The sequence below is a fragment of the Halichoeres trimaculatus genome, unplaced genomic scaffold, assembly GCF_033239565.1.
Source record: "Halichoeres trimaculatus isolate MK-OKI-2021-1 unplaced genomic scaffold, fHalTri1.1 fHalTri1_scaffold_9, whole genome shotgun sequence".
NCBI lineage: Eukaryota > Metazoa > Chordata > Actinopteri > Labriformes > Labridae > Halichoeres > Halichoeres trimaculatus.
Window position 1 is genome coordinate 25,119,221 of NW_027437188.1, and position 26,920 is coordinate 25,146,140.

Consider the following 26,920-nt stretch of genomic DNA (forward strand, 5'->3'; position numbering starts at 1 on the left):
GAAGCAAAATTTGTAAATTGCTTTGACTGGACACCCTCTATGTTAAACCACTGAGAGCTTAAAAGTTCAGCAGATGCTGCAAATGTCAGGATTCAGAAGGAACATTACTGCGTTCTCTTTGGCGGTGTTCTGAGATAAACAACTCTGGGACAAATCCACGGTGAAGGGACAATTCTCTTCCAGGTTATACAGTCTGTGCATGGTGACTGCAGGAGGCTGCAGAAAGTTAAATAGTGGACAGGGGAGTAAAACTAATCAACGGACATGGCTGTTGTTCATCCACAGGAGTCATTGGTAATTGTTTAAAATCATCTCTCGTGTTTCCTTGTTTCAGTGTGTTTAAGTGAATGGTCTTTTAGCAACTGCCAGTTTTACTTTCCCTGTCACATCTATGATTTTGTGCTTGGAGCTGTTGATTTTGAGCTGTTCTCTGATTTACGCAAGTGGTTTTCCAAAATGTTTTTACAGTGAAACATAGTCTAGCTTGTCTCCAGAGTTTTGCTATCCATTGTCTTTGTAGCCACTTATCAATCAGAGAGCGATGACATTACAACAATTTGTCATATTGTCAGCAGTTGTATGACTTAGAGCCGGAGACAAAACAGCAAGACATGATTCAAGTTTTCCAACCTGAGTGTGACGTCACATTAAGATGACAGCTGTGGGAACATGGTCAGTTGGTGTTCAGACAGTATAATTGTTTGTGTGTTTATTAGTTTAGTTTCTGGTAATAAGAAAGTGTATGTGGTGTTCTGCTTCATATTATAGACCTCTAGTCAGATAGTACAAATTCATTGTTTCTAAGACCTGGGCTGTGCTCTCTGTCTGTGTTTATTTTTGGACAACAAAAATATCTCTCTTACTTTATAAAATGCACATTTTAGTGAGTCATTTATTCCAACACAAAACTACAAAATTATCACATCTTCTGATTTCTACCAGAAGTTATCAAGCTTTGACAAACAGCTGGAGTTTGTTGAGCCACAAACGGGCAGTCACCACTTTCCTCTGTCCTGGCTCTGTGCCGCCTCATCCCTCTTCCCGTCCAGTTTAGGGCCAAACAGCACAATAACATAAATCACAGGTCTGTTTGTAGCCAGAATGAGAAAACCAAGCCTGAAGCTACCAGAGCATCTGTTCTTCTTTCTTAAGCACACAAACATACACGGACCTGCACGCAAACAAACACAAGCCTGGCGACAGCCTTGAGCTGTCAGCACCTGGGCCTGAATCCTGCAACAGGTTATTTTTATGTATATTGACAAGCAGGGAGGGACAGACCTCAGGTGTAGGGTGGCCCAAATTGAAGAAGGAGAAGGGGAATGACATCATGGAGGAGAGGGAGAAGAAAGAGCAGAGGAAGCAAAATACAACACTCAGAAGAAGGTAAAGATGCTGAAGAGAAATAAACGCAGGATGATAAAGGAGCTTCTTCTGGAGGAAGCTTTGTATCAACACTTTAGATAGGAAAAAGGCCCAAACTGTGGTTTTCAATTGAGTTCAACCTTGAAGATAACCGTCTAAAAACTGTGCATTTGGCTGTCTTGACAGTGCTTATCACTGCGAAAACAAAGAACTACTTCTTTTAGCTCTGTTGAGAAAGATTTTCTGGGACTTTGCCTCAAGATCTGGTCAATAAGATCTAACACTCAATATTAAGTTGCATTCATCATGTCCAATAATACACACTCTCCACTCTGAGATAAAATACACAGATTGGCTTTAACTTGTTTATGTTTAAGGACAGACTCCAGCTCCCTGAGAGACACTCTGGGAACAGTTTCTGTCAAAAGAGTCAGAGAAATTCTAAGAAACGTCCAGCTGTGAAATGGAGTAATACACTTAGTTTATTAGCAACCACGTCGTGCTGGCTGCTTGGTAAGGAAGCAGTTATTGTCTGGGAAAAGGCGGCTGCAACAACAATTTCTGTAACAGAATCCAGAAAGCAGTAATATTAAATGGACAGTAACCTCATTGGCAGTGCTCCATCTTTCTCTTTCTTCTTTCTATTTCCATCCCCACAGCTCCCAGTGAGGTGGGAACAGAGCCGCTCAGAAAGGGAGAAAGAGGATTCAGTGCCAGGACTGCCACTTCCTACATGGTGGTTCTCAGGGAAGCGTAAGGGCTGGGAACAGGAAGCTCCCCAAAACACATCACAGACAGACGGAAATGAATATTTAAAGAAATGAAGTGTGCAAAGGCCTGAGTGTGTGTGTATGTATGGGAAGATAGAGAGAGCAAGGACAGGAGGAGACTTGAAAAAATGAACTTACACTGTGGAGAATAATGTGAGAGAGAGCCAAAACAAGTTATGGCTGAGAAGAAAGAGGGACAGAAAGGAAGGAGAGAAAAACAGATGGAGAATTAAAAGCTGGGAGTTTTGCACAGGTGGGATGAACGGATGGGTGGCTGGGTGGATGATGGAAAATCTCTTTGTCCTTCTGTCTTCTAATGACGTGGCGGTGGAGATGTGGTGGTCTTCTTCTGGTCGATTCCTACACACAGGTGCTAAGTGCCAGATCAAATCCTTCCTGATTTTATTTCTCCCTAAGTCCTCCCTGTGTTTTCCTTATGTCTGAAAAAGAAATGCTCTTTATTAGAAAGAACTGCGACATGTGGTACGGACATATGGTATCTATCACAGCTGGCGTACAATCTGCGGAGGATAAAAGATGCGTAGGATGATGCAAAAGACGAGGAAGGAAAAGAGAAAACTCAGCTGTGATCCAAAAGTCAAACTATCCCAAAATAGTAAGCATGGGTGGGACCAGACTTCACCTAAAAATATTACATTTTAATAAATCAGGATGTGCACAGGGACAAGTCAGCTTTTAATCATTTTAACATGAGCTGATGCGAGCCAGCAGAAGTCAAACTGATCAACAGGTCCAGACAAAACACAGGAGGAATTTAGCAGCAAAGAGGCTGTACAAGTTAAAGAAAACTTCGAAATTTGTCTGACTCAAACTGGTAAAGCTCCACAACAGCCTTTGATAATCATCACCTATACATTAGTTTATACTACAATCAACAACTAACCAAAATCAAAGAAATGAGTGATTGTTGCTGTGATTCAATAACCAGCAGGAGGCTTTCAGGCAAAGTGCTGAAAATCAATTTCTTAAACTCTGGTAACACTGATTCTCAGGGGTAATTAAGACTCTGAAGGCCACAGAGATCGACATGGTGAATTACAAAAAAAAAAAAGAAAAGAAAAAAGAAAAGAAAAGAAAAAAGAAAAAAAAAACAGATCTTTAAGGTGTTAGCATCTGACTTTAGCATCTGAAATCTGAGATGGATCGGCTCAATACTTAAAGCTCCTGTAAGGGACTTTATGTGTGTGCTGACTTTGGCGCCCCCTGTGGAAAAAAATTGTATCTCTTCCATCCATGTTCTCATTTTCCCATAAGGGCCATAAAGAGGTGCCTTTTCTTCTTGCAGGGGTTGTAATGACAGCATGTCAAATCCAAAAGATGTAGATACTAAATGTATATCATGATGGTAGCACTTGAGGGGACTGCTATTAACAAACTTAATGAAACTTTATATCTTTATATTATATAAGCAGTGAAAAACAAAACAAAATGAAAAGGATGAAAATGTCACTACTGTTAGGAGTTATTTAGCCTGTCTTGCCTTAAAGGCCTTAAAAATCTACCAAGGCTAGTTTTTTTTTTTTTTTTTTTTCAGGAGAAACACTCCGTTTCCCATGAGTACTAGCATCCATTGTCATGAGGGTGTGACTTTTGCCAAGGCATTTGTTTGAAGCCAATGAATGGATAGCAGATCTTCTTTTAACACTAGGTAATGTATTCATTAATCGTTTTGTAGCTCTATTGTTTGAATCGTGATAACAAGCGAACTTTGTAAACCCATTTCATTTCATAGTTTAGTAACTGGCTGTTTGGACTGGTCACAGATACTTTACTCTGAGTATGAGCTTCTGCTGTCTGGCAGGAGGTACAGAGTCCCTAAATGTAAATTATTTAAACTACTAAATGGTTCTCAGGACTAGGGGGGCACGTCAACTGGGCAGAAACCTGTAGGGAGTGTACAGTAGTATCATAGTGTGTTTATTGTTATTTCATTCTTTTACATCAGCGGGTTTGTGCAATATGGGCATCATACAATGTGTTGAACTGAATGTGTATGGGCCATTGTGTATATGTTAACAGGTTCTTATCTTTTATTTCTTATTATTTATGAAGGCAGTATGATGTCAGCACTGAGTCCACAACAAATTTCCCCCTGGGGGACAATAAAGTTTACTCAACTCTACTCTTAAAATTTCAAACCAAACAGTGATACTGAAGAAAAGATGATTTGTAAGAATACAAAGATGCCATCTTTCTCCTAAAGTTGTCAGTCTTTTATTTCACAGAAGTTTTTCTCAGGCTGTTTCAGGGAAGTCATGGAAAACCCATCACAGCCTCACAGGCATTTTTTCAAGGGACATCAGCCTTTAAGCAGCAGAAGATCTGGGACCTCAGAACACCACGCTGCACAGTGGGTGTCCATCAGGTTCCATTATCAAAGCAGATCCACTCAGGAAATGACTCACATCGACTACGGTGTGGACTCCTCACATTTGAAGCCTCTTAATTAACTTCAGATTACACGAGGGGAAAGATGTATTAACACCTTTTCTCTGCTGTCACAGCACCATGTAAGGCTAATGGTCCTGTCATTGTCAAATTTATGAGGTCAGGGAAATTGGTTGGTTGAAGAATGGGCAATTATCTGTTGAAAAAGGTGAACAGTTGGGCTGAAAAATACTCAAGATTTAGTTATTTTCAGTGAGGTAATTGCTCGTAATTCATATGTGACCACCAATCTCACCACATGAAAGCTTGTCTCATACTGATCAAGTGTGTGTGCGTGGCTGAAGGAGTTATTGACCTCATGCAGATGACAAACTGCTGTCTGTGGATCAGGCACAATCTCCTGTAGTCCCCATAAAGCCGAGGAAAGAGGGGAAACTAGCAGTGAAAGTAACAGCACTAACCTCCTAAAAGCCACATCTTCAGATTTATCACCGCTGAGGGAAAAGAGAAAGAGGCCTCTCAGTGTAGGATAAAGACAGTGAGATACTGCCTGCACTGCTTACCTGCCCTTTTGTCTGATGCAAAGATCGACCTGTTGATGACTTTTGCTAAAAATAACAAAAGTTTTCATGTTTTTGCGCAGCAGATATCCAAGAGAACTCATTAGGGGCTTTGATGTCTGGTTTTGCCTTCAACCTGTGAGTTTGATCGTATTCTTGGATCGGTTCATTGCTTCCTCTGCTTCTCCTTTTCATCTCCTCTCCACACTCGGCAGCAGACTGCAAACTTCAGTGTTAGTAGCTACTGTTGCTAATAAATACAGAGGGCCTTCAATCTTTCTCCAGACGAAGACTCCCAGGAGATCTTAGCAAAAAAGAAAAAACTGAATGGCTTGTTACAACGATGACAACTCGCATGATGATAAACTACAACTTACAATGATGCAGTCTTTGCTGAGTGCAGATTGTGCAATTGTGTTAGAAAACCGTCTGCATGGCGTGAGATGGCTTTATACTGTACTAACTTGAAAGTCAAGTTATGGCACAGACATGCATAGGGAGCTGCTTGGTGTCAGTTCTGAGTCCCGTCTTGTCCTCCTTGTGCTGGGAGGATGCTGAGAGGTTGAACTGAATCTGATCCAATCTGGCCAAGGACGACCTGCTGGGAAGGTCCCTGCTTAATTTGTCTTCCCGCTGCTCTGTAATTGGCCCTTTGCCATATTCTGAAGTGAATCCAAACAGTCAAAATGTCTCTCCGCCATCCTTCACTGTTAGTACGGGGAGAAATGGTAGAAAGGACAAAGCTGTTAGACTCAGAATTTGGCACGAAGGTTCAGTTTTGTTGTTGCGATACCGAAACTCGAGTATGAGTCTAGTCTTGAGTCCTCAGTGAGCTAGAGTCACTAGAGAAAAATCTGATTTGAGTCCATAGACTGTCTAAAACATGGATGTTGTCTCCCCGACATCACTCATCTGTTTCTGAAACGGAAAATGCAGCACATCGGCTATCGTGGCCATGTTGGTAGTTCCAAGGGCTTCGCGTGCAGCTATAGGGCGCCTGTCGGTCACATGACCTGAGCTGTGCCTCTGAATGGGCGAGCTCAATATCCTCTGAACTGCAGAGTTAGAAAAAAACCCCTGTACACTCTGTGCCGTTTACTAAAACTAGCAACTTAGACAGGAGAGGTTTTTTGAACCAGGCTGTAAATAGGTTAATTTCTGCTTTGAAAACAGCTTTTTTGGCTTGGTGTGTGTGTGTGTGTGTGTGTGTGTGTGTGTGTGTGTGTGTGTGTGTGTGTGTGTGTGTGTGTGTGTGTGTGTGTGTGTGCGCATGTGTGTGTGTGTGTGTGTGTGCGCGCGTGCGTGTGTGTGTGTGTGTGTGTGTGTGTGTGTGTGTGTGTGTGTGTGTGTGTGACTTCCGGTACTTCTGGAGCCAGCCTCAAGCAGACACTAAAGAAACAGCAGATTTTAGCACTTCTGCATTGTCTCATATTCTTAGACTGGAGGTTGCCCATTGGTTGAGTCACAGTTATCTGAGTCAGAGTCCAGAGTTGTCAACATTATTTATCATTATTTATGCTAAAGTGTGCAGTTCATCAAGTGCCCACTTGAGGTTGTCGCCTGAATTGACAGGAACTACATACACACCTAGCCACAATTGCCATTTTCACTACAGAAATAAACACGCAATGTACGGAAGGTGATTTTCTTTTTATAACTCAGCTGTTTAAAAGCCATTAAGATGACAAGTTTAACCATTTAGAAGCACATCTCAGGTAACTTACAGGTCTGTTACCCAATAGCTGTAAGTGTAGAGGCTCAGAGCCATCAGTTTCAGAAACAGACCAAATGAACAGAAAGTTTGGTTAAAGTATGACTTGATGGTGTCTGTAGCTGAGTTTCCCCCGTTTAATCTGATGTGCAATATGACTTTATTTATATGTGATAAGTGCTTCGTTCATGCCTTCCATGACAGAGCCACTTCAATGTCTCCCAATTAGGAGAACCCTAGGTTTTAAAGGGTTAAGAAATATCTCACTTACTTTTCTGGGTTCATCCTGACCGCTGTCTATTAAAAGTTTGAACTCATTGCTGTCTTATTTTTGTTGGTTCTGTTACCCATCATGTCAGACTTTTGGAAGCAACAAGCAGAATTGTATGCTGGGGAATATGTGGCAGCCTTATATGGTAGTATGTGACAGAGATTTCTCTCAGTGAGGTGTTTGAATATATACCTCCTGCTCAGCAAAACGAGTTTCTCTCTGTCCACTGACAGAGTGGTTGACATGTGTTGTTGGTAGTTTGACTCCATGTGCCAAAGCATTCTAACATCTGGATGTATGCATGATGCAAGCTGTGACAGATTCAAAAGAAAACCTATTATTTAAATTAATCAAGTTTAATGTTAAATATCACACTTTTGTTGAAAACATAAAACAAGAAACCTTTTGACCGTTTATCATGTAGTCCATGATTTTTACCCAGGCTCACAATGCCCTTCTTTTCATAAAAACAAAAAAGTCATGTCAAGTGTAAAACTTTTCTGGAGCTATCAATAACACATAGATGTATGTTTCCTTTTTTTGATCAAAAATTGTATACATTCATGAAAAAAAATATTACAGTACAATCATTGCTAAAATATATATATATATATATATATATATATATATATATATATATATATATATATATATATATATATATATATATATATATATATATATATATATATATATATATATATATATATATATATATATATATATATATATATATGCATATAAAAGTTTTTGCCAATGACAAGGATAGACTTTTGATCCTTAGTTTAGTCAGTGAGACACCCTTAAAATAAGAGATCACCTCAGAAACAACACATTACTCATCCTTAATTGCCATAAAGACCTTTGAACACGAGTAATCCCTGCATATCTGCCAACACTTCTGATGGTGCTGATGCTGAGTTGTACACTGAGGTACAAGATGAGTCATCACTCCCCCAAAGCAGTTAGTTAGTAAGCACAGCAGACACTAAGGGAGACAGACACAGTTAAGCACCTCATCATAAACTAAAGGATCATGACACCATTAGGTGTGCTTTGATAAGTGCTCCGTCATTAAGAGGAAGTCATTTGAGTAAAATACAAAATAAGGTCAAACTGCAACAGGGAGGGGATGAAACCAGAGGTCTGTGCTGCCATCTGCTGTTTATATTTGTTATCGCATTTGGAATACAATGTGTTCAATTTATTACATTCTTCAGGTTTTATAAAAATTCATTTAGAATGTAAGTGTTTAAATTTTTATCATGAGCTGCATGTGTTCACATTTTTATACAACTTTACTTAACACCACAACACGACGGAGTGAAATACTATATTTCTAAATTGTTGCAGTGGTACTTTTCATAATACATTCAGGGCATAGTAATTTCCTTCACTATTTCTTAATCAAACGTTGAACCCTAAACACTGTGCAATCCTTATAGGTTTTTGAAGTTTACAGTCAAATAAAGCCCCTCCTAAAAAAATCCAACATTCTTCAGTTGTTATAATTTTGGACCCTCTACATCGATTTTTTTTTCTTTCATTTTTATTCATTTTATTATTATAATTATTCGAGCCCTGCTGATCAAGTGTGAGCAAAGTCACGCCTTTTTTCAAGCTGTTATTGAGGATGGTACAAAAGTTCAAAACTAGAAAGAGAAATTGTGAAATGACATCAAATGACCCCTGTTGCTTTGGGGGCTCTGTTCCATGTACATGAGATGCATTATTTTACTGCTGGTGTACCTTTGTTTTCTACTTTCCACTAAACCTCTCGTTGAAAAAATCTTCTTTTCTTTTTTCCCTTTTTCTTTCTTTTTTACTTCATTGAACTCATGTTGTAACCCTTGACCCTAAATCAATCACACTTCATTTGAGAAGCGCTTTTTAAACACAACAGGGTAACACAAAGAGCAGCACATAGGGGAAAGTAGAAACAAAACAAAAAATGTTTTTTGGGGGGGTTATAGCCTCAAGACATCTTTGGTAAACATCCTGATAAATTGTTTTTTTTATTTACTTATTTACAATTGAGCTTATGTATGTATTTACTTACTATTGTATATTTTTATTTATAGAATGTTCCTCTTGCTTATTTTTTCTCCACTGATATTTTTATATATTTTTTGTACGCCTCCTTTAATATGTACAATTACTTAGATATTCATTACCGGTATCAATTCATTGGGTCATATACATGCTTTTGATTTATATGTAACTTTTTGCTGTCAAATAATCTTTTTCTACACATTCAAACCTTTGTTTTTCACACAGGTGTGTTGCAGTTAGTTAACTTGACTTCTACCTTGGTGGTATAGTGTCAATACTGTGCAAAATCACACACCTTTTTTCCTTTGCATCAAGACACACAAGTCTTCACACTCTTAGTACAATGAATGGATGGGACATCTAAATGTGAAACAGCTTATGATGTTTGCATATGATTGTGACACCATGCAGCAGAGGAGCCAGGTGTTAACAATCAACTAATGGCCACCTGAATCATATAAAAGCAGTTTGGTGCATTTCAGAGAAAAGCTGTTGTTGCACTGGGGCAGAAGTGCAGGACACTGGTAAGTGTTAATGTGATGTGGTTTGACCTGATGCGTAAGGGGACTCTTTGATCTGTATTGTTCATATGTTTTTTTTTTTTTTTTTTTTTGTTTTTTATGTTTTGAGGGTTTAGGCCTTGTTACTTTTCTTTTTGATATAACAACAAACTTGTACAGTGTCATCTAAACCTTCCTGTGCTGCTTTCCTATCCAGGTAAACTGCCCTGAAGGTCTCTCTCCACTCAAATTAAAGATGTCTGGCCGTGGTAAAAAAGCTCTTCCCAAAGCCAAGTCTTCAGTGTCCCGGTCCTCCAGGGCTGGGATCACATTCCCCGTAGGCCGCATCCACAGGCTGCTGAAGAGAGGCAGCTATGCAGAGAGGGTTGGCAACGGCTCTGCTGTCTACCTGGCCGCTGTCCTGGAATATCTCTGTGCTGAGATCCTAGAGCTTGCTGGAAACGCCAGCCGTGACAACAAGAAGCTGCGTATTGCTCCCCGCCACATCCTGCTGGCAGTGAAAAATGACGAAGAGCTCAACAAGCTGCTGGCAGGGGTCACGATGTCAGAGGGTGGTGTCATCCCAAATATCCAGGCAGTTCTTCTTCCCAAGAAGACAAAAGGCCCCAAAGATGATGTTACAGCCAAAGATGTCCAGTCTCAAGAGTTTTAAAATGTAAATTTACAGATGTTATTAAAGTTTCTATTCCTTTTTTAAACTGTGTGGGTCTAATTAAGAGACTCTTATCTTGATTGTGTTCAGAATTTTTTTCTTTTTCAACACCAAGGAAATGCTCCAGTTCCAACTACTGCATAAAGTGGAGCTTCCTGGGAAATCTTAAGCGCCAGCAAGTTTGGATGTCCCTAAATGTCTCTTTTAAACTACACTTAAAACTGGTCTTGCTGTGACCATGACTTGTACAGGCAATCATTTTAGTTTTTGCATCAAAATAACTAATACCTTGGTAAATTATCCTAAATGCTCAAAAGTTGGATTTGGTTTGATATTCTCAATGATTAGAGGCACAAACAATCTATTGCACACTCCTGTTGCCACAGTGCTGAAAAACAAATAATATCACTAGCCTAAATGAATTCTTACAGATATTTTTTTTCTTAATGTACATGGCTGAACTCCAGTTTTCACTTAACAGATGGTCTGCTCCGAGTTGTGATCTGATGTTCAGGTTAAACCATAAGCTGAAAATAAAATCAACTTCTTTACTGGGAAAAGTATGGTTTCGTGTCCACTTAAGACCATAATAAATTAGTCACAAGAAATAGCAACAACTGAACAACATTACAAGCAACCTTTTGAATGCTGAAGCAGAAATTCTTCCATCTTTTAGGAGTGAAAATCCCCAAATAGTAATAAAAATCTACTTGGTGTGTCTTCCATTAAATTTTGAATCTACAGGCAGAAACAGTCGACCTGAACAATTATTTGCCCCAACTTCAGATATTCTAAAGTGAAGAGATAAAAATCACAGCTAACACATGGCTCATTTCAACACATCTAAACACATTCCTGTCATTTATAATGTTTCAGGTATTCACAATAGCATTTGTCTTGGTCAGAAACTGTTAATTCAATGGGAATTGTATTGAGAAATATCCTCTTTTTGTCCTTTCTACGTTCTTTTTCTTATATTCATGTAATCTTCAAGGGAATTATGACTCCATACTTTTGCTATTCATGTGAAATGGAGGTGCAATTTTTAATTTAAAAAGTGCATTTTACTATCCAAAATGAACATATTGTATATCTGCCTAAGAATTCTCAGTTCAGAAAACTTTGGTCAGTTATTACTTGTCAGATTTTTATTTCAGATATCTGAAGAAAGAAAGAAAGAAAGAAAGAAAGAAAGAAAGAAAGAAAGAAAGAAAGAAAGAAAGAAAGAAAGACAAGACAACCAGCCAACCAGATTTAATCAAACTTATGACCAAGTTTTTCCTATCCTGAATTCTTATGCAGATTTCAAAAATGTTCAATATGGATAGAATTTGGATGCTCTAAATATCCAAAATCCTTAGACAAGTAAAGATGTATAGTACTAAGAGGTCTTTAATGTTAAAGTTGTGGATATCCCGATTTCAAAGAACTAATTCATTTAATACTCAAGCTGTTAAACAGCTTGTTATGTGTTAAAAAAATTCATATATATTATTTCCTCCGCCAAAAATTTACTTTTTCATTTGTTTACACAGAAATACATATTGTTTTTATTAACTTACTCAAATGCACTTGTTTCTATTTGCAAATAGCGTCAGTGTAAACAACAACCTGGATATTTCTTGATGTATGCAAATAAATTTGCATTTTTATGATAGATTTAAAATAAATAAGGAGCAAAAGAATACAGTTATCCGAAATGACAACTGTACATGTAAAAAACGTCACTGTGGGTATTTTTGATTGCTATTCTAACCGGTGAAATACATTAGTTGTGGGAGGATCACTACTTTGGATGTCTGAATGTTGCCTAACTGCTGAAATAGACACATTTGGATTTAATTTTTTAAATCTGCTTAACATACAACAACACTATTACTTCGACAATTTTCTGTAGGCCCATCTCTGCCATAATTGTTCCCCTTGGCCTTTGAAATATCGCCGTTAATGTTTTTTTTTTAACAACCCTCTGTAACACTGCGTTTGCTGAACCTACCCCTGTGGGTACCGACGTGCTGACGTAAAGTGTGCACAACAAACAGTTGTTGGACTATAACAAGCTAGCGAAGACAAAAACAGGTTCATCGCACTTCTCCCGGAAAGGGACAGACCTATGGGACCTACGCGGGTGAAATACCTTAATAACCTCATATCAATCCGCCCTATTGGCGCCGACAGGTGTGGTAGCTTTTGAACTGTTCCCTGGTGCTAACGTTAGCCACCGAATCATGCTCATTGCTCGAGTGTGAGAGCTTTGAGTGTGACGCCTGCTTTATGTGAGTGACTACCACTGGTCGAGTGTTGGGATGCGAGGTTGAAACAAGGGCTACAAGCGGAGAATATCTTCCTTCATAAAGAAGAATGGACTTTGTCGAGGATAAACAGTCGGACTCACGCGAAGAAGCAGGCACGCGACCTTTCACGGGCCTGGACGTCATTGTTGGGCAACAATTTTAGCAAGCTAGCTCACATTAGCTCCGTCAAATACATGCAAATGAATCGGTTTGGTGTCGGGCACTAAGCTCACTTTGCTAGCGTAATGGAGGCACCCTGAGCTGACTGTTGTGGAGCTCTTGAAATACGGTTGGCAATGTACTGACGACCTCAGAGTCTGTCGTCGGTTTTCACTTGAACACAGGACACGGTTGGTGAGAAGAAGAAAGCGCTAGTTGCCTGTCTGGGAACTGGTCGATTGTCGTAAAGTTTTTCCTGAAATTCCCGAAACAATATCTCGCTCTCGCATTCCTCATTTGACATTTGTGTGATATTGCACTTTAACTAGTTCTTTTTAAAGGTGCTCCAAAGCCACCTGTGATTTGGACTTAAAAAAAAAAAAAAGTTGGATTTTTTTTTTCCACTGTGCTTCAACAAACTATTCTGAAGACAACTTGTGATTGCCCTCACACATAACTTAACTGTAGAAGCCAGAATAGGTGCCCATCCATGTGATTTGTTGGTAGACATAGGCTTATCCATGTCACTAACTTTTTAACTATATCTAGGCTGTCTGGCACAGGTAAAGACCGAGTTTCACTGGAAATGAAAACATGAATATCGAAGAGCAGTGTCTAGATGTGTGCAATGTCAAGACAAAAAGCAACGTGGACGATGATCACAACACTACAAACAACACAGAAGGGGTCACACCCAGGATATCTGAACTGATGACGGATACCAACACCGAAATACAAAACACTGTTCCAACAGAAGTCTCTGAAACATACCTGATGCCTCAGCTCACTGACAACCTTCAGGCAGCCGAGGAGGATAACCACCAGGCTCAAGAGACACTGGAAATTGACGAGGTTAATGGAAATACAAAAGGCAGCAACAAAGACACCCCTGCTGTAGTGAGCCCCACTGACCTGATACTTTCTAACGATGAGCAGCATAAGGACAACATTGAGGTGGAGACCATTAAAGAAGAAAAAGATGCTGAGCCTGCGGAGTTTGCTGTGGAAGAAGGGGATGATGGTGGGGACATGGACATAGGTGTGGATCTGAGTCTTGATGAGAGTGGGGTGCTGGAGGCTGAATCAACAAACAACGCGGAATTCTTGGACAATACTTTAGACTCAGAGTCCAAGTCTCTGGATGTCCCAGCTGGCGGCACAGCTGAGAGCGTGTCAGATGCAGACCTGACTAGCAGCACAGAAGCTGCCCCAACAGACCAGGCTGGACTGTACCCCACTGTGGAGGAGGGGGATGATAACCACAAGCCGAATGGCAAAAGGGTAACTTTTCTCTCAGATGTTATCTCTGGAGCAGTGGAGCCAAAGGACCCCTGGAGACATGGTAATTTGTTTGTTGTTGCATGTTTTTATGTGTGAGTGATTCTACTTGTCTGTTCCTCCATTATGAACATGTTTGTCCAGTATAGTTTGCCAGAATTAATCCTTGAGGGTTTTTTTGCAGCATCTATTTCAAGCTCCAAACTGAAAGAAGTTTTCTCTCCTTTTTTTCCAGAGGGGTTTAAATGTGCTCTGTCATGCTCTACAGAGTAGTTCTTATAAAAAAAAATGGATAAAAATATAATTGTTGGAAGGATGTTGACAGTGATACATGAGAGGTGTGTCCCCGAGAGGAATGTTCTTTTGTGTTGTTCTTCAATGCTCGTCATCTCATCTACGTTAACGTGTACAGTAGTCCTCAGGCAGCTCCAAAGCACTGCCCCCTTTTTTAAAAACAGAACTTCATCTCTTGGTCGGTGAAATAACTTCTAGAAAAGCTGAGTCTTGTGTTATGAATGTCTAAATAAAGGCAAAGGCCTGTGCTGTTTGCCTTTTAGTGAGTGGATCCCACGGCTCCTTGAGGTGTGCCGTTGGATTCCTGTTTGTTCAGTGAAAACATGTCTAGAGGAAGCTCGGACAGGATAGAGCTCTCCACCTTTATCGTGTTGATTCAAGGAAGGTCTTAGGAAAAACCAGGATGTTACTCCTTCTTTTGTTAAAGCTAATCCTATGTAAGTAAAATGCAAATGTTCTAAAATGAATAGCTATCCCTTTAGGTCAAAATTACAAAGAGAACAAAAGGATTATGACACAGATTAATAGAAAAACTGTACATTTTAATATCTGCATGTTAAATTATTTTTATTTGTCTGCTGCTGGATGTGTTTGCTTCTGGTATTGTGATTGCTGGACACATAGTAGCAGACTTTTCTTGGAGACGATGTCATAATGCATGATTGTTATGACTCTACAGCTGCCCCCACAGTTTCAGTGTCCCTGTGGCCTGAGTGGTTTTAAGGTTAAGCCATTGAGAGTGCTTTTTTTTCCTATGTAGCATATAAACCCAAAGATGTAGGCCAGTTCAAGGCAGGGGTCAGCAATACAAGATGGGGGAAGGGGGAGTCGAAAGAAGGGCAGAGCGTCAAGGTTGATATGTATGGACAATCCTGATTCATGTCATCCTGTACATGAGTTATGAAGTCCATAGCTCTACACACTTACAGTCCATGTGAGGACTTTTGAAATGATCTTGAAAAAGTCTGACTTCTAGATTTATGCCTGATCATAATCCATGAGATTATCAGCGACAAAATAGAGGATTTCTAAATGCTATCCAGAAATAACAGCCAGTATCGATTTGCAGCACTTACAAGTCCCCATGACAACACTAAGTTTTGCAGGAGCGAGATCCGTCCTCTTTCTCTGTGGAAAACAATTAATTTTGTTTATTGTTGGGCACTGTAGCTGGACTGACAGAGAAGGGGCTACAGGCTAAAACTAGGGATGCATGATATTGGATTTTTGCCGATATCCGATATGGCGATATATCAAAACCCCTTTTGGCCGATACCGATACCGATAATCACAAGTTTGTTGTTTTTTCACTGTAAAAAAGCTAAGTCTATCCTGTACTGGAATTTATATGTTACTCTTATTTTGACGGTCTTATTTGTTTAAGAAACACATATAAAACAAGACAAGAAACATTTGATTTTACCATAAATAAGAAATGTATTATTTTTTCAAACTTAAGACATTCAGTATTGAAATACAGAAAAATAATTTATTTAGATCACATGAACTTTAAATGTACAATGCATTTTTAAACATAACCAAGTTGCATTTGATTATTTTAGAGCTACTGTAACAACCTGGTGACAGACACAGAGCTCTGCTGTGCAAATAAATGAAGTGCTACATTTTATTTAAGGAGCTTATTTTTCAGATGGAAAATAATAATAAACCTAACTGAATAGCACCATATCGGCTGTGCTTATCGGCAGAAATTTTCATACCTGCCGATACTGATAAACGTGTTTTTAAGCTTTTATCAGCCGATACCGATATTGTGCCGATAATATTGTGCATCCCCAGCTAAAACATATGTTTAACTGTTTGTGATCAATAAATACATTAACATGTCACTCTGAATCCAGTTAAAAGTAGTGTTACAAAGAAGATCTGCTTCAAAACAGACATTGGCATGAGTCGCGTCCTTGTGACAGTGGGTGCAAGTACTCAAAGAAAATAGTCTTTATCCAGTCCTTCAACACCAGTTTGCCGGATAATCCTCACAGCCCCTAAAATAACAAAGTATAATTTTATTAGTTCTACATAATGAAGCTTTACATTAAGCATTCATGGTACTTATAGCCCTTCACAAATGTTTAGTATCTGTGAACCGTCCTAGGTACATGCAAGGCCGGCTAGCCAGGCAGAATGTAAACTAGACATGAAATATCTTAACCCAGCTCCATGGGGGCAAAGTCAAGGCCGGCTAACCAGGATTTCTACAGCCTTATGAAACAGCTGGCACTGGAAGCAGTCAAGTATCTAGGTAGCTGCATGAGGGCTCAGATATTTTATCACATCACATTTATCGTTTCAGTTTATTTAAGTTCCAAAGGTCCAAGTGATTGTGCCATGAGGGGAGAGTAGGACAGGCTGAATGGTGGAGGACTGAATCACATGATGTCTGTTCTATCTTGAAGTAGACTCTTTGCTACATTTACAAAAACAGTTTTACTGCCGTACAGTCACTTTAATTCCAAAAAGTCAAATGATTCAAATGTGAAATATTTTTTTCTCTCTTCTTGTTGTTTGTGTTGGTTTAACACATTTAACATTAACAATAGAAATAACTGTGGTTTTGTTTTTGTGAGCAGTTAACTGTGCTAGAAGTGAATGAAGTCAGCCTTTTAGGTTAATGAAGGGATGACATAATCCTGTACCAGAGCCAAGACAGTTGATCTCCCTTTGTCTGTGCCTTTATTAATAGGTTTTTGCATAACCTGTCCTGTCCAACGTGTTTAAAAGTTTAAGAGGCAGCGTCTGTGTCAGCTTGGACTGTCGTGCTTTTTGAATCTTGAGGTTGAATCAGGTGTTGGATGTCTGAAAAGGCCTTGTGCAAGTTAAAGGTTAATAATTCTGACAAATATTATCTGGTATATATCTCAGTAATCTCTTTAAGGCTTTTTTGTGCTTCATTACATGCTCTGTGCCACCATAGATCCACAATCCCTGCAGAGCCTTTTTGTGCTGAGCTAGTGTCAGGTTCTCTGGATATCTGTCTTATGTCATGTGTGGGAGACATAACAGCTTCAGCTTAGAGAGCTGGGACTTCATCCTCACATAGTTTAAGTCGTAATTGGAAGAACAGAGCAAAGAAACAGTTAATTACTTGTATGAATGTCTACAAACCAGTATATGTGCTTTAGTGTTATGAAATAAGCTTCTGTACTAAGAAGAGGTTAGAAAGTTGCTATTGAAAATAAACCCCTGGGGTTCAGGAGAGAACAGAGTGGGGTGAACAATGGGAGCCCGTTTGGAGGAGGGTCATGTTTCCATTTCTTTCTTGGCACTCTGAATACAGCAGAATTTTGTGTCTAGCTTTGTAAAAAGATCTGCACTGCCCCTGGGAGCCACCTTGGTTGTATATTGCAGCAAGATTTCTTTTTATTGACTTAAAATGACAATCTCATGTTTTTCTGAGTAAGACAGTGACATTCTCTGAACTCTTCAACCTCTCCTTGCGGACTCTGTCGAGTTGCTTGTACTTTTCCCCCCGGCCGGGGCAAATACTACGTCACATCCTGAGATTCCTGAACTTCCCAACATGCTGTGTTGCTTCCCCTGCTCCCTTCACTCCATTAGTTTTTCTTTTCTCTCTCTGGCCAGTTCATTTAAGGCTTCATCGTTGTGTTTTTGCAGAACAGCAGTTCATCAACCAGAGTGCTGCAGCTGTATTTAAAACAGCTTTTTGCACAAGTTAGTGGACGCCTCACACTACAGACAAATCCTTCACATTAATAATTGTTTATCCTGAAAGCCACTAAACTCTTTGGCCTACGTGCAGCTCTGTCTCCCGTCATCAGACCCAAGGCCCACTTGGCACCAGGTTGTTAGAGGCTCAGTGACCCATGAAATGTTATGTGTTGTGGCGATGGCCCAAGTTACATACTGATAAGCAAAGCTTTTAGTCCACAGAATGGAAAACCGTGGCGTCAGTTCAAGTTGCGAAAGGTTGGATTGATTGTTCGCATAATTTTTTTTTCTTTAAAAAAAAAACAAACATTTTAACTCATGGAACTTTTTTGATAGAGTGATAAATAATGTTAAAATATTTTATATCATCCAAACACGACTCTGTCTTACATCCAGGCGTGTGAATGTCTGTCTTCTTCTTATTTGAACAGACATGGGTGCAAATATTTGAGAGTTCAGTCAGCTGTCTAAAGCCAGCTGGTAGTGCCAGCTGTCATACTGATGTCATTAACACCCCATTTTCTATCAAATCATGTGGGGACATGAAGTCAGCTCATACATTTACTTAGAAGAGTGGAAATAGACATAAAAAGGTTAAAGTCTTTAATTAAACAAGTGTTTGTTGTTCTGCAAGTTAGAGCATGCAGCACTTTGTCTTCGGTCTCTATTACTTCCAGTTAATATTTCTAAGTGTAGAGCCAATAACTTGCTCGACCTTTTAAGGACAAATGAAAAACATTTGCAGGGTGGATTAGACGTGAAAAGGTGTAACTGTTTTCTACCTCACTCTTCACAGCCCAAACATTATCGCGCATATTTAGTGTTAAGATCTAGTTTTGTTGTTGTTGTTGTCCTGAAATGGCGTGCATGCTAAAAACAGCAATAACAAAAGAGGTCATTTGGAAATCAACCAAGAAACCACAGAAAAAGAAGTGTTTACAGTTTTATTGAGAAGTATCTGTGCAGTGTGCAGCATTTGAGCAGACTTTGGGAAGGAGGATTTCTCTTTGACTGCTTTTGTTCAACGATGGTGGATTTTTGAGTATGAGGGAGTGTGTGAGTTGGAGCTGTAGGATGATGACTTGAATGGCTTCATAGAAACAGATTGCATCAAAATCCTGCAGATGCATGGAGATTCTTTTAGCTGTATTTGTCAGTGCCAACTCAGAATTATGAGGAATTGGAGCCTGGAGATGGATTCACTAAGTATTTGATCTATTTCAGGATCGTATATTACAGGGATTGGAGTCTCCCTGGAACTTTAGATTAAATGTGGTCTGTGCTGGTTCTGTTGTAACGAAACAAAAAGTTTGAGTCCTATGAGCAAAAAAAGGGAAAAGGATTTGTGTTTGGTAGATTATTTCTTTGCGTTAACGATGCTTCAGGAAGTATATCTTATACCGTTGGGAGGCCTGTTTATTAGCCTCTCAACCCATTTAGACCAGATCAACATTTATGCACATGGATCTTCAAGGCCAGATTCTGCAAATACACTTTGAGCCCTTTCCAGACCAGGTGTGATGTGTTGGTCATTTCAGGCTGTGTTTTCTATTTTAGCCGTCAGAAAACCGATTGAGACATAAACTTGTCACCCCCTTCATGTGAATTTATTGAAGTTTGGTGGTCCTTGAAAAATTTGCCAGATCTTCTCTGCCGATGCCAAACAGCTTTTTCTGCTGTTGCTTTAGACTCTTGTCCTGAGCTTCTGCTGTCCCCAAGGGCAACCAATCAGGTGCTTGATGGGTACTTGATTAACAACAGACACTGGCATGCCATGTTTTACTGATTCTAGATATCATCCATAAGATGCTTGTGTTCCACAAGACTAAGTCCATGTCAACATGCAGCTGGATGGGAAATTTTTTTATATTTTTATGCGTTTAGGCTTGTCATTCACACAAAACCGCAACTTTACGTCACTGAAAACAGTGTTTAATGAAAATGCTGGTCAAAGTGAAGATTTTGGGTTACATGCATACGCCAGGGAAACATTTGGGGGTGGCATGCTTTAAGCTGCATTTATCGGCGGATTTGCCCAGGGCCTGTGGTTAAAAGTAGTTTTTAAAAATGAACGAACGGGAGATATTGGTTTTTGAAAATATCCTGCTACACGTGTACAAGGTGTAACTTTAAGGTATTACCTTGAGTGAGCCTGGGTACTAGCTCTAAAGTGAGGGCCAAGTTCCATATAAAAGGGGATGTCACAGTAGGGTGGCAAAATTCCAAGAATTTTCAAAGTGGGAAACTTTCCATGGGAATTTATGGGCGTGAACTGGGAATTTATAGTAAAGAACTTAAATATAGCCAGGGTATGTGTATTGTAGCATAGTTATGGCTAAAACAACCACATTTATATCAAGTTCATTTGAATATCTATGCTATTCTTGACCACATGGCAGCACTTTGCTGACTGCAGGGCTATTAAGGCCACACTCTCTTCGTGCACTGTGCATGATGCCCACAGCACAAGATCATCAAAGGCACCACCTGTGGACTACATAAAGGGAAGTAAGGTTTGACAAAACACTTCAGAATATTTGCAAATTCCCCAAGCTTGACTTCCATAAGAAGTTTCAGAAAGTTTTTGGAAATTTACTGAGCATTTTCCTCTCTTTGCAACACTACAGCAGAGACATGCCACATAGTCTTACTTTGAACTGTCCACGTCTATCCTTTAGCATACAAACTTCTCAGCTTCTCAAGTTTTGTATTTTAAATAAAAGAGAAATCGTTTCATATCTATACCAAGACTTGAACATTCAAGATATTAATACCCCAAAATCAACAATGTCAGTAGATTCCAGGAATATCGATCCCCTCGCTTGCCCTGCACATACAGCTCAGGCAGTTGCCTGATTATTGGTGGCTTTATGTTAATGTTGACTGACAGCGAGTTCTAATCAATAAAAATCCAATTTTCACACCCTTTTGTTTTATGATGCTTTTATTTTTCTGAAAGATGCTTAGTTTTCACTGAACCCATAGTAATATTGTATTGTATCGATATTGAGATTTCTTCTGTCATGATTCAAGCATAGTTACGATGCTGTTTTGCATTACATTTTTGCGTTAGGAGATTCTCTCCAACAGTACACCTTGATAAAGAAACATCTGTGATAAAATAATACCTGGAGATATTATCAACCGCCTGGGTTTGCTCTAGTTCAAAACATTAATTCTTTGTACATTTGTCTACATGTCTTTGTTTGCTTTGTAAATATGACAAAGAAGTAACTTTCTCTGTGTGCCATTTTATGTTGAACTCACTAACCTTGTTTCTGCTGTCTCTACAGCACTGGGTGATCAGCCTCAGTGCTTGGGATCAATAGTCATTGATAGATTAGTCAAACATGTTGCTCTTGGTCTGTTGAGCGGGGATTGCTTGATCTCTCTCCTCCTGAGGATGCCAGTGACACATTATAAAAATACAGCCTCCCTCAAAACAGGATGAGCTGTTGTAGTGTGTTCATCATGTCATCTGCCAGCTGGTCTGACAGATCGTCTCTTTCTGTAGGAAGCATTGTTTCTTACCATCACGCTGTATCATAACAGACTGCAGTCATGGTGTAATAGCTGCACAGTTAAATTTCCTTGCACAACCTCAGACATGGAGCCAGCATTGACTGATATACTGATATGTAAGACTTCAGGTTGTCGATCGGTGGGTGCCTTGTCGGCAGTGATGTGCCAACATAAATTAGTGGTGGTCTCTGTTTGCAGTAAGGAGAGGGCCAGTAGAGAACTAGTAATGCGTTCAATGTGTTTTCTGTTTTGTATGAAGCCTTGGGGATTGCAGGTGTTGTAATTCAGTCAGATCTTGCCTCAGTCTAACCACGCTGTGGTCTGTTAATTATTGATCTGCTCTTGGAATAGATTCCTTGGTTTTGCTTGTATAATTACGCTAGAGCATAGTGGTGCAATTTCTTGAGCCACATCACTGAAGCCAGCAAATTTACTTCGTTTACTCTTGACCCACTGCCCTCGGTCATGCCTACGCAACTATGGATTGAGTGAAATTATGCAAATGGGTTGAGGTGTTAGTCACATCCTTCAGGCTCATATGTTTTTAGAATCAGAAGTTTGAAATGTGCCCTTTTTCTTTGAGTCTTCCTTGTATTTATATGCTGCTGCTCTGTCATCCAGACTGGTAGAGGCACGCAGCATCAGCCGCACAGTCGCTGCCTTTTTGCCCCACCTCTGACCAGCCAGGCAGCCAGCTGTCAAGTGTGAATGACGCCGCTGTCACCATCCGCAGCATGGCAGTGTGAAATGGCAGGGAGGGAGAAAGGAGACTGGGAGAGGGGGTGCTATTTTGAACACTGGCACTTGAATGCTAAGTAGGAGCTGGCAACACTTGTGTGTTTCTCCTGCAACATATTCACATCTATCACTGGACATCTGCCCGAAAGCTTGGCATGTTGTTTTATACATCAGTGTTGTCTTGTAAAAATGTTTTTGCCTCAAAAAGGAAGTCATTGTTATGTTTTCACTTCAGCTTATCCACACTAAACCAGCAAAAAACCTTTTCTGTCTTTATCGGTTCTGCCCCTTTACCTTTGATTGAGTTCTGTGACAGCTGTTTCTGTTTTTGTCTGCCTCTTTAAAATCAATGAGGGTAGAAATGCTACATGGAGGCCTCTCTTTAAAAAATACACCTCAGCCAAATAGCACCACAAAATACATCCTCTTATATGGATAAATAAACCAACCATTGTTGTTTCCATCATCCATATACTGTTTTAAAACTTAAATTAAAATTAAACTTAAATTTCAATCTGAACTGAAGCTTGTTCATTAAATTTGCTTCATAAAATCAGTGTTTTCAAGTTTCAAGCAGCCCCAGTCTGACACCTGGCCTCCTCATGTTGTTCAAGAGCTGTTCACAGGCATCTAACTGAAAGCCACTTCTTTGAACCGTGAGCTGTGAACAATATCCTCTTGGAGCATGCAACTTGTCAACACAGGTTTTTTCAGTTTTTGCTTTTCATTACAGGCTCACCAACTTGATAAATGGGCTTTAAATCACAAGTTCCAAAGGAACCCCAACTGTAAGGACTAATAGGCATAAAAATGCTTAAATAAAAATGCTTGTCTCAAACAAGAATTTGTTGTTAAAAGACATAAAGAATTGTTTTTTCTTCAAAAAAAAACAGTTTAAAACACTGTTTCTATCCTACGGGCGCAGCCATTGTTTTATTCTTGGTTGATGACGTAGATTGGTTGCTTGGTGCCTAGTGTCTGGATTTCGCTGTTTACTCACTACTAGTCGCCGTAAGTCACTAGGTTTCAGGAGCGAAAAAAACTATTATAATGCCGCATTGTGCTGCTTTTGGGTGCACTTTTCAGTCGAAAGGAAACAAGGAGACTGATGTTAGTCGGCACAGCTTCCCAGAAGACAAGAAAAAAAGAAAGTTGTGGGAAATCGCTTGTGGGCGTAAACAACTTCCATCGGACAACATCTAGTTGTCGGTCATCCTCATGTAAAAAACACAGCAGCGGAGGATTCTAGTGACTGAAATTATTTTTGATAGCATTGATTTAATCAAAGGACAGTTAGATATTGTTACCTTGAACAGCTGATGACAGAAAGTGAACCTCCTTACAGCAGACGCTCTCCCTCTCCGTTGACATAGCTACACAGCAGCTGCAAGCACACCAGCGACTTTGGCCGGCTCTAGCCTCTTCGCGTCCTTGTTCGTCTTCATTTTTAAGTTCGTTTGATTGTCTGTTTTCATTCATTTCATTCATTTTCACTCTCTCGGGTTCAAACTGAAATGGTTGAACAGACGACATGACTTTGCGTCGTGAGGTTAAATCCTATATGAGATTGAGACCAGTGCAACCATATGACGTCACTACCCAGATGTCATTGCGGCGTAAACAACAATGGCGACCTACAAGTGAAAATATTTTTTTCAAATTTTATACAAACTAAGATATTTTGAGAGATTTTATTATCATTCTTATGTAGCTGGTAAAAAAACTGATCATTTAGGAAAATGACGTTCTGGTAGCCAGGGTTCCCTTTAAGGCAGGGCTGTCCAAACTTTTATCAAAGAGTGACACTTTTGCAATCATTACAGACTCAAACCTCACCTGTCCCTCAGTTGTCGCTTGAGTTTACGCCCCACTAAAAGCTGCGTTAACATCAGCAAACTCAGCTTCTTCTCAAGGAAAATGTTCTCCATTAGGGGACGATATGGGGAAAATACGTCAGGATGTTTTCATAAAAGATCAGGATCTGGATTTTATCAGGATTGTTTTTCATGTATGTTTTAAGACTGTTTTGACCTGAAAATAACATTTTGCACCCCAAATATTTCTTATCCTGAAGTCTGAGCCATTTTTTTATATTGCTGAACCATGTTATAACTTAAATCTAGTATTGTGTGCCTTTACTTTTTTTAAACTCTGGACGTTTATGAAGCAAATTTCCACACCTTGATAAATACATTCAGCTACTGTTTCTGAGTCCTTGAGTTTCTGCAGAATGTGCAGAGCTTAGTCTATGCACAGTCCAAATGTAGTTTTGTGAGACATAACTAGATATGCTCTGTTTTTATGTGTACACATCATTTAAAGCATGATTAGTTTCATTGCCTTATTTAATACAGTGGAAATGAAAGCTGGAGTCTGACTTTGGACATTCCTGATTTTAGGTATCTATCACTTACCAGAAAGAATGTACACTTCCTGTCATTTAAGAATTTCACTTTCCTTCCTGTAAACATGAAAATCCCTCTCGGGGATGGGTTGTCACTTGTTGTATAGGGAAGCATAAACTGTGTTCGGAGTATTAACTTGGTCAGTCAACAGGCTGCTTACCTTTTCCAGCTTTGAGCCCTCTCTGAATTGTTGTGTCACTAAATGTTGTTCTGGGCTAAAACCAGATGTTTTCTTCAACACAATTTTCAGCTTTTCGAGCACAGAGTGTGTTGTATTATTCTTCATTAAAGAGAAACAGGCTGTGTATGCGAGTCACACGTTTGAGACATTATTTCAGGTCGTACATTTTTAGAAGCGCTCTGTCAGTCGTCTGTCTGACTCTGCAAATAGTGCTCATCTTCCTCTGCACACATGTAAACACTTGTCTTTGCTTGTCTCCCCCTTGTTGTTGTTAAAGTGAGGGGAGGGGAGAGCACCTGCGCACTTTGTTTGCACTCAGCTCGGCAAAGAATAAGTCTGAGTGATGAAGGAATCGAGATGATAAAGCCGAGGCAGATAAGCATTCCTGTTAAGAGAAGAATCTTAACACTTCAGATAACCTTTGTGTGAACTTAATCTTGCTTCTGTGTAGTAAACATCACTTATTACAAATAACGTTTGGTTGAATGTTTCCTAAGAGCTGTCACTGCATGATTAAAAGTTAAAATGTTGATCCATATTTCGTCAGCCTTATAAGACAGGAGCTCCCACCTTCTGGGTAGGGCTTCAGCTCTTTGAAGGACCTCTGAAGATAATCATCACATGTTTTTAAAAGCCCGAAAGATTTGGCCTCAACATCAAGGGCTTTCATACAACTTAACTGGAGCATCACAAGAGTCCTAACATGTTGTTCTCTTGTTGTCAGTTTTGGTGGAAAGTTTGGAGACATCACGGTTACCCAATTTCTTTAATTTTCAAGAGCTGGCAAGCTGCTGCAGGTCATGGGATAGCTCATTTTTTTGTTTTGTTTTGATTATTCAAACAGATCTTTTTTATTGTGTTAAGTAAAGACCCAGATACAGACATGAAATACTTTTATCTTTTAAAAGAGTCATGATTTTCCCCTGAAACTGTCCTGGCTTTGACGTTAAAACCATGCAACTACATCTGCTTGTTTTCATGCTAATAAAGACAGCACTAACTGTTGTCACCATCAAAAACCTGCTGTCCCTTAAGCACTTTGTGGTGATGCAAATATCCTAACTTATCCTCGCATCCGTCGCTGTAAGACTAGCTCAAAGAGAGTCTGGTGCTAAAGCCCACGCTCACACTGTGGGCACTCTGTGGGTCGATGTGCTCTGACCTTTAGTGGGTGGTGGTAGAGGCTTTGACTGCATCTGTGTTATGATGTGCAGCTACAGAAGAGCTGAGAAGTCTGTATTTTTAGCTGCTGCTGCTGTTAACAACAATGGTTTGGTAGCATTGGTGACAGCGTTTAATGAAATTTGATAACGAGTGATTGATTCTCCTCTAGAAAAGACAGAAAGACTCAGGGAGACAATCTGTTCATATCAGAAGGTCTGGCATGACTGCATCTTAGAGCCAAAATCATGTCACTTAGCTCTGTAGGAACTGAACAGACTTGAAGAAGATTGTTAAAATGTTTTTTTTTTCCCTTAGTTTGAATAAGAAGGAGAAGTGAAAAGCTTAAGAAGCAAGGGGAGAACAAATAAAGGCACATGTTGCATATTTTCTGATGGCACCAGAGGGCTCTCCTAAAGTTACACTGAAACACAAAAGGTGAGCAAAGCATTGTGCATGGAGTGGAAAAGCAAGCCTGAGAGCGAGAGGAGCTTCAGCTGGTGAACCAGTTCGGGTCTTTAAATGTTTCGATGCCAGAAAAATGCAGATGATTCAGTTTTCCCGCCATCACAATCTGCCATAGGAAACCATGTGTAACGAGATGTTGATGTGTCAGTCAGAGATTTTTTAAGAGATATGAAATTACCTGAAGGTTATTCTTAGGGCTGGGGGATATATCGAATATACTCGATGTATCGCGGATTTTTGCGCGTGAGATATATAAAATGACTTTATCGCAATCATCAAGTATAAACAGTAACCTAAATCTTGTCTGACGTTGGAACGTCTCTCTTCAGTGCTTCGCTTGTTTCACTCTCTGCTGCTAAGCCGGTGCTCCCCTCACAGCAAGCACCACGCTCCCCCGCCCACCCAGAAAAGCTGTCCTG

General features: G+C 39.7%; 2 protein-coding genes across 2 annotated transcripts in view; both read left to right on the forward strand.

The window, feature by feature from the left end:
- Positions 1-9,566: 9,566 nt before the first annotated feature.
- LOC141798192 (histone H2A-like) lies at positions 9,567-10,357 on the forward strand. Its single transcript, XM_074680017.1, has 2 exons — positions 9,567-9,662; positions 9,856-10,357. The coding sequence occupies exon 2, from the start codon at positions 9,895-9,897 to the stop codon at positions 10,309-10,311; it is 417 nt and encodes a 138-aa protein (XP_074536118.1). The 5' UTR covers positions 9,567-9,662; positions 9,856-9,894; the 3' UTR covers positions 10,312-10,357.
- A 1,963-nt stretch (positions 10,358-12,320) lies between these two features.
- The window catches only part of ppp1r37 (protein phosphatase 1, regulatory subunit 37), a 49,103-nt gene continuing 34,503 nt past the window's right edge, over positions 12,321-26,920 (forward strand). The window contains exon 1 of the mRNA XM_074679124.1: positions 12,321-14,106. Within this exon, the coding sequence (XP_074535225.1) occupies positions 13,359-14,106 (748 nt within the window). The 5' untranslated portion in view covers positions 12,321-13,358. The remainder of the gene's footprint in view (positions 14,107-26,920) is intronic.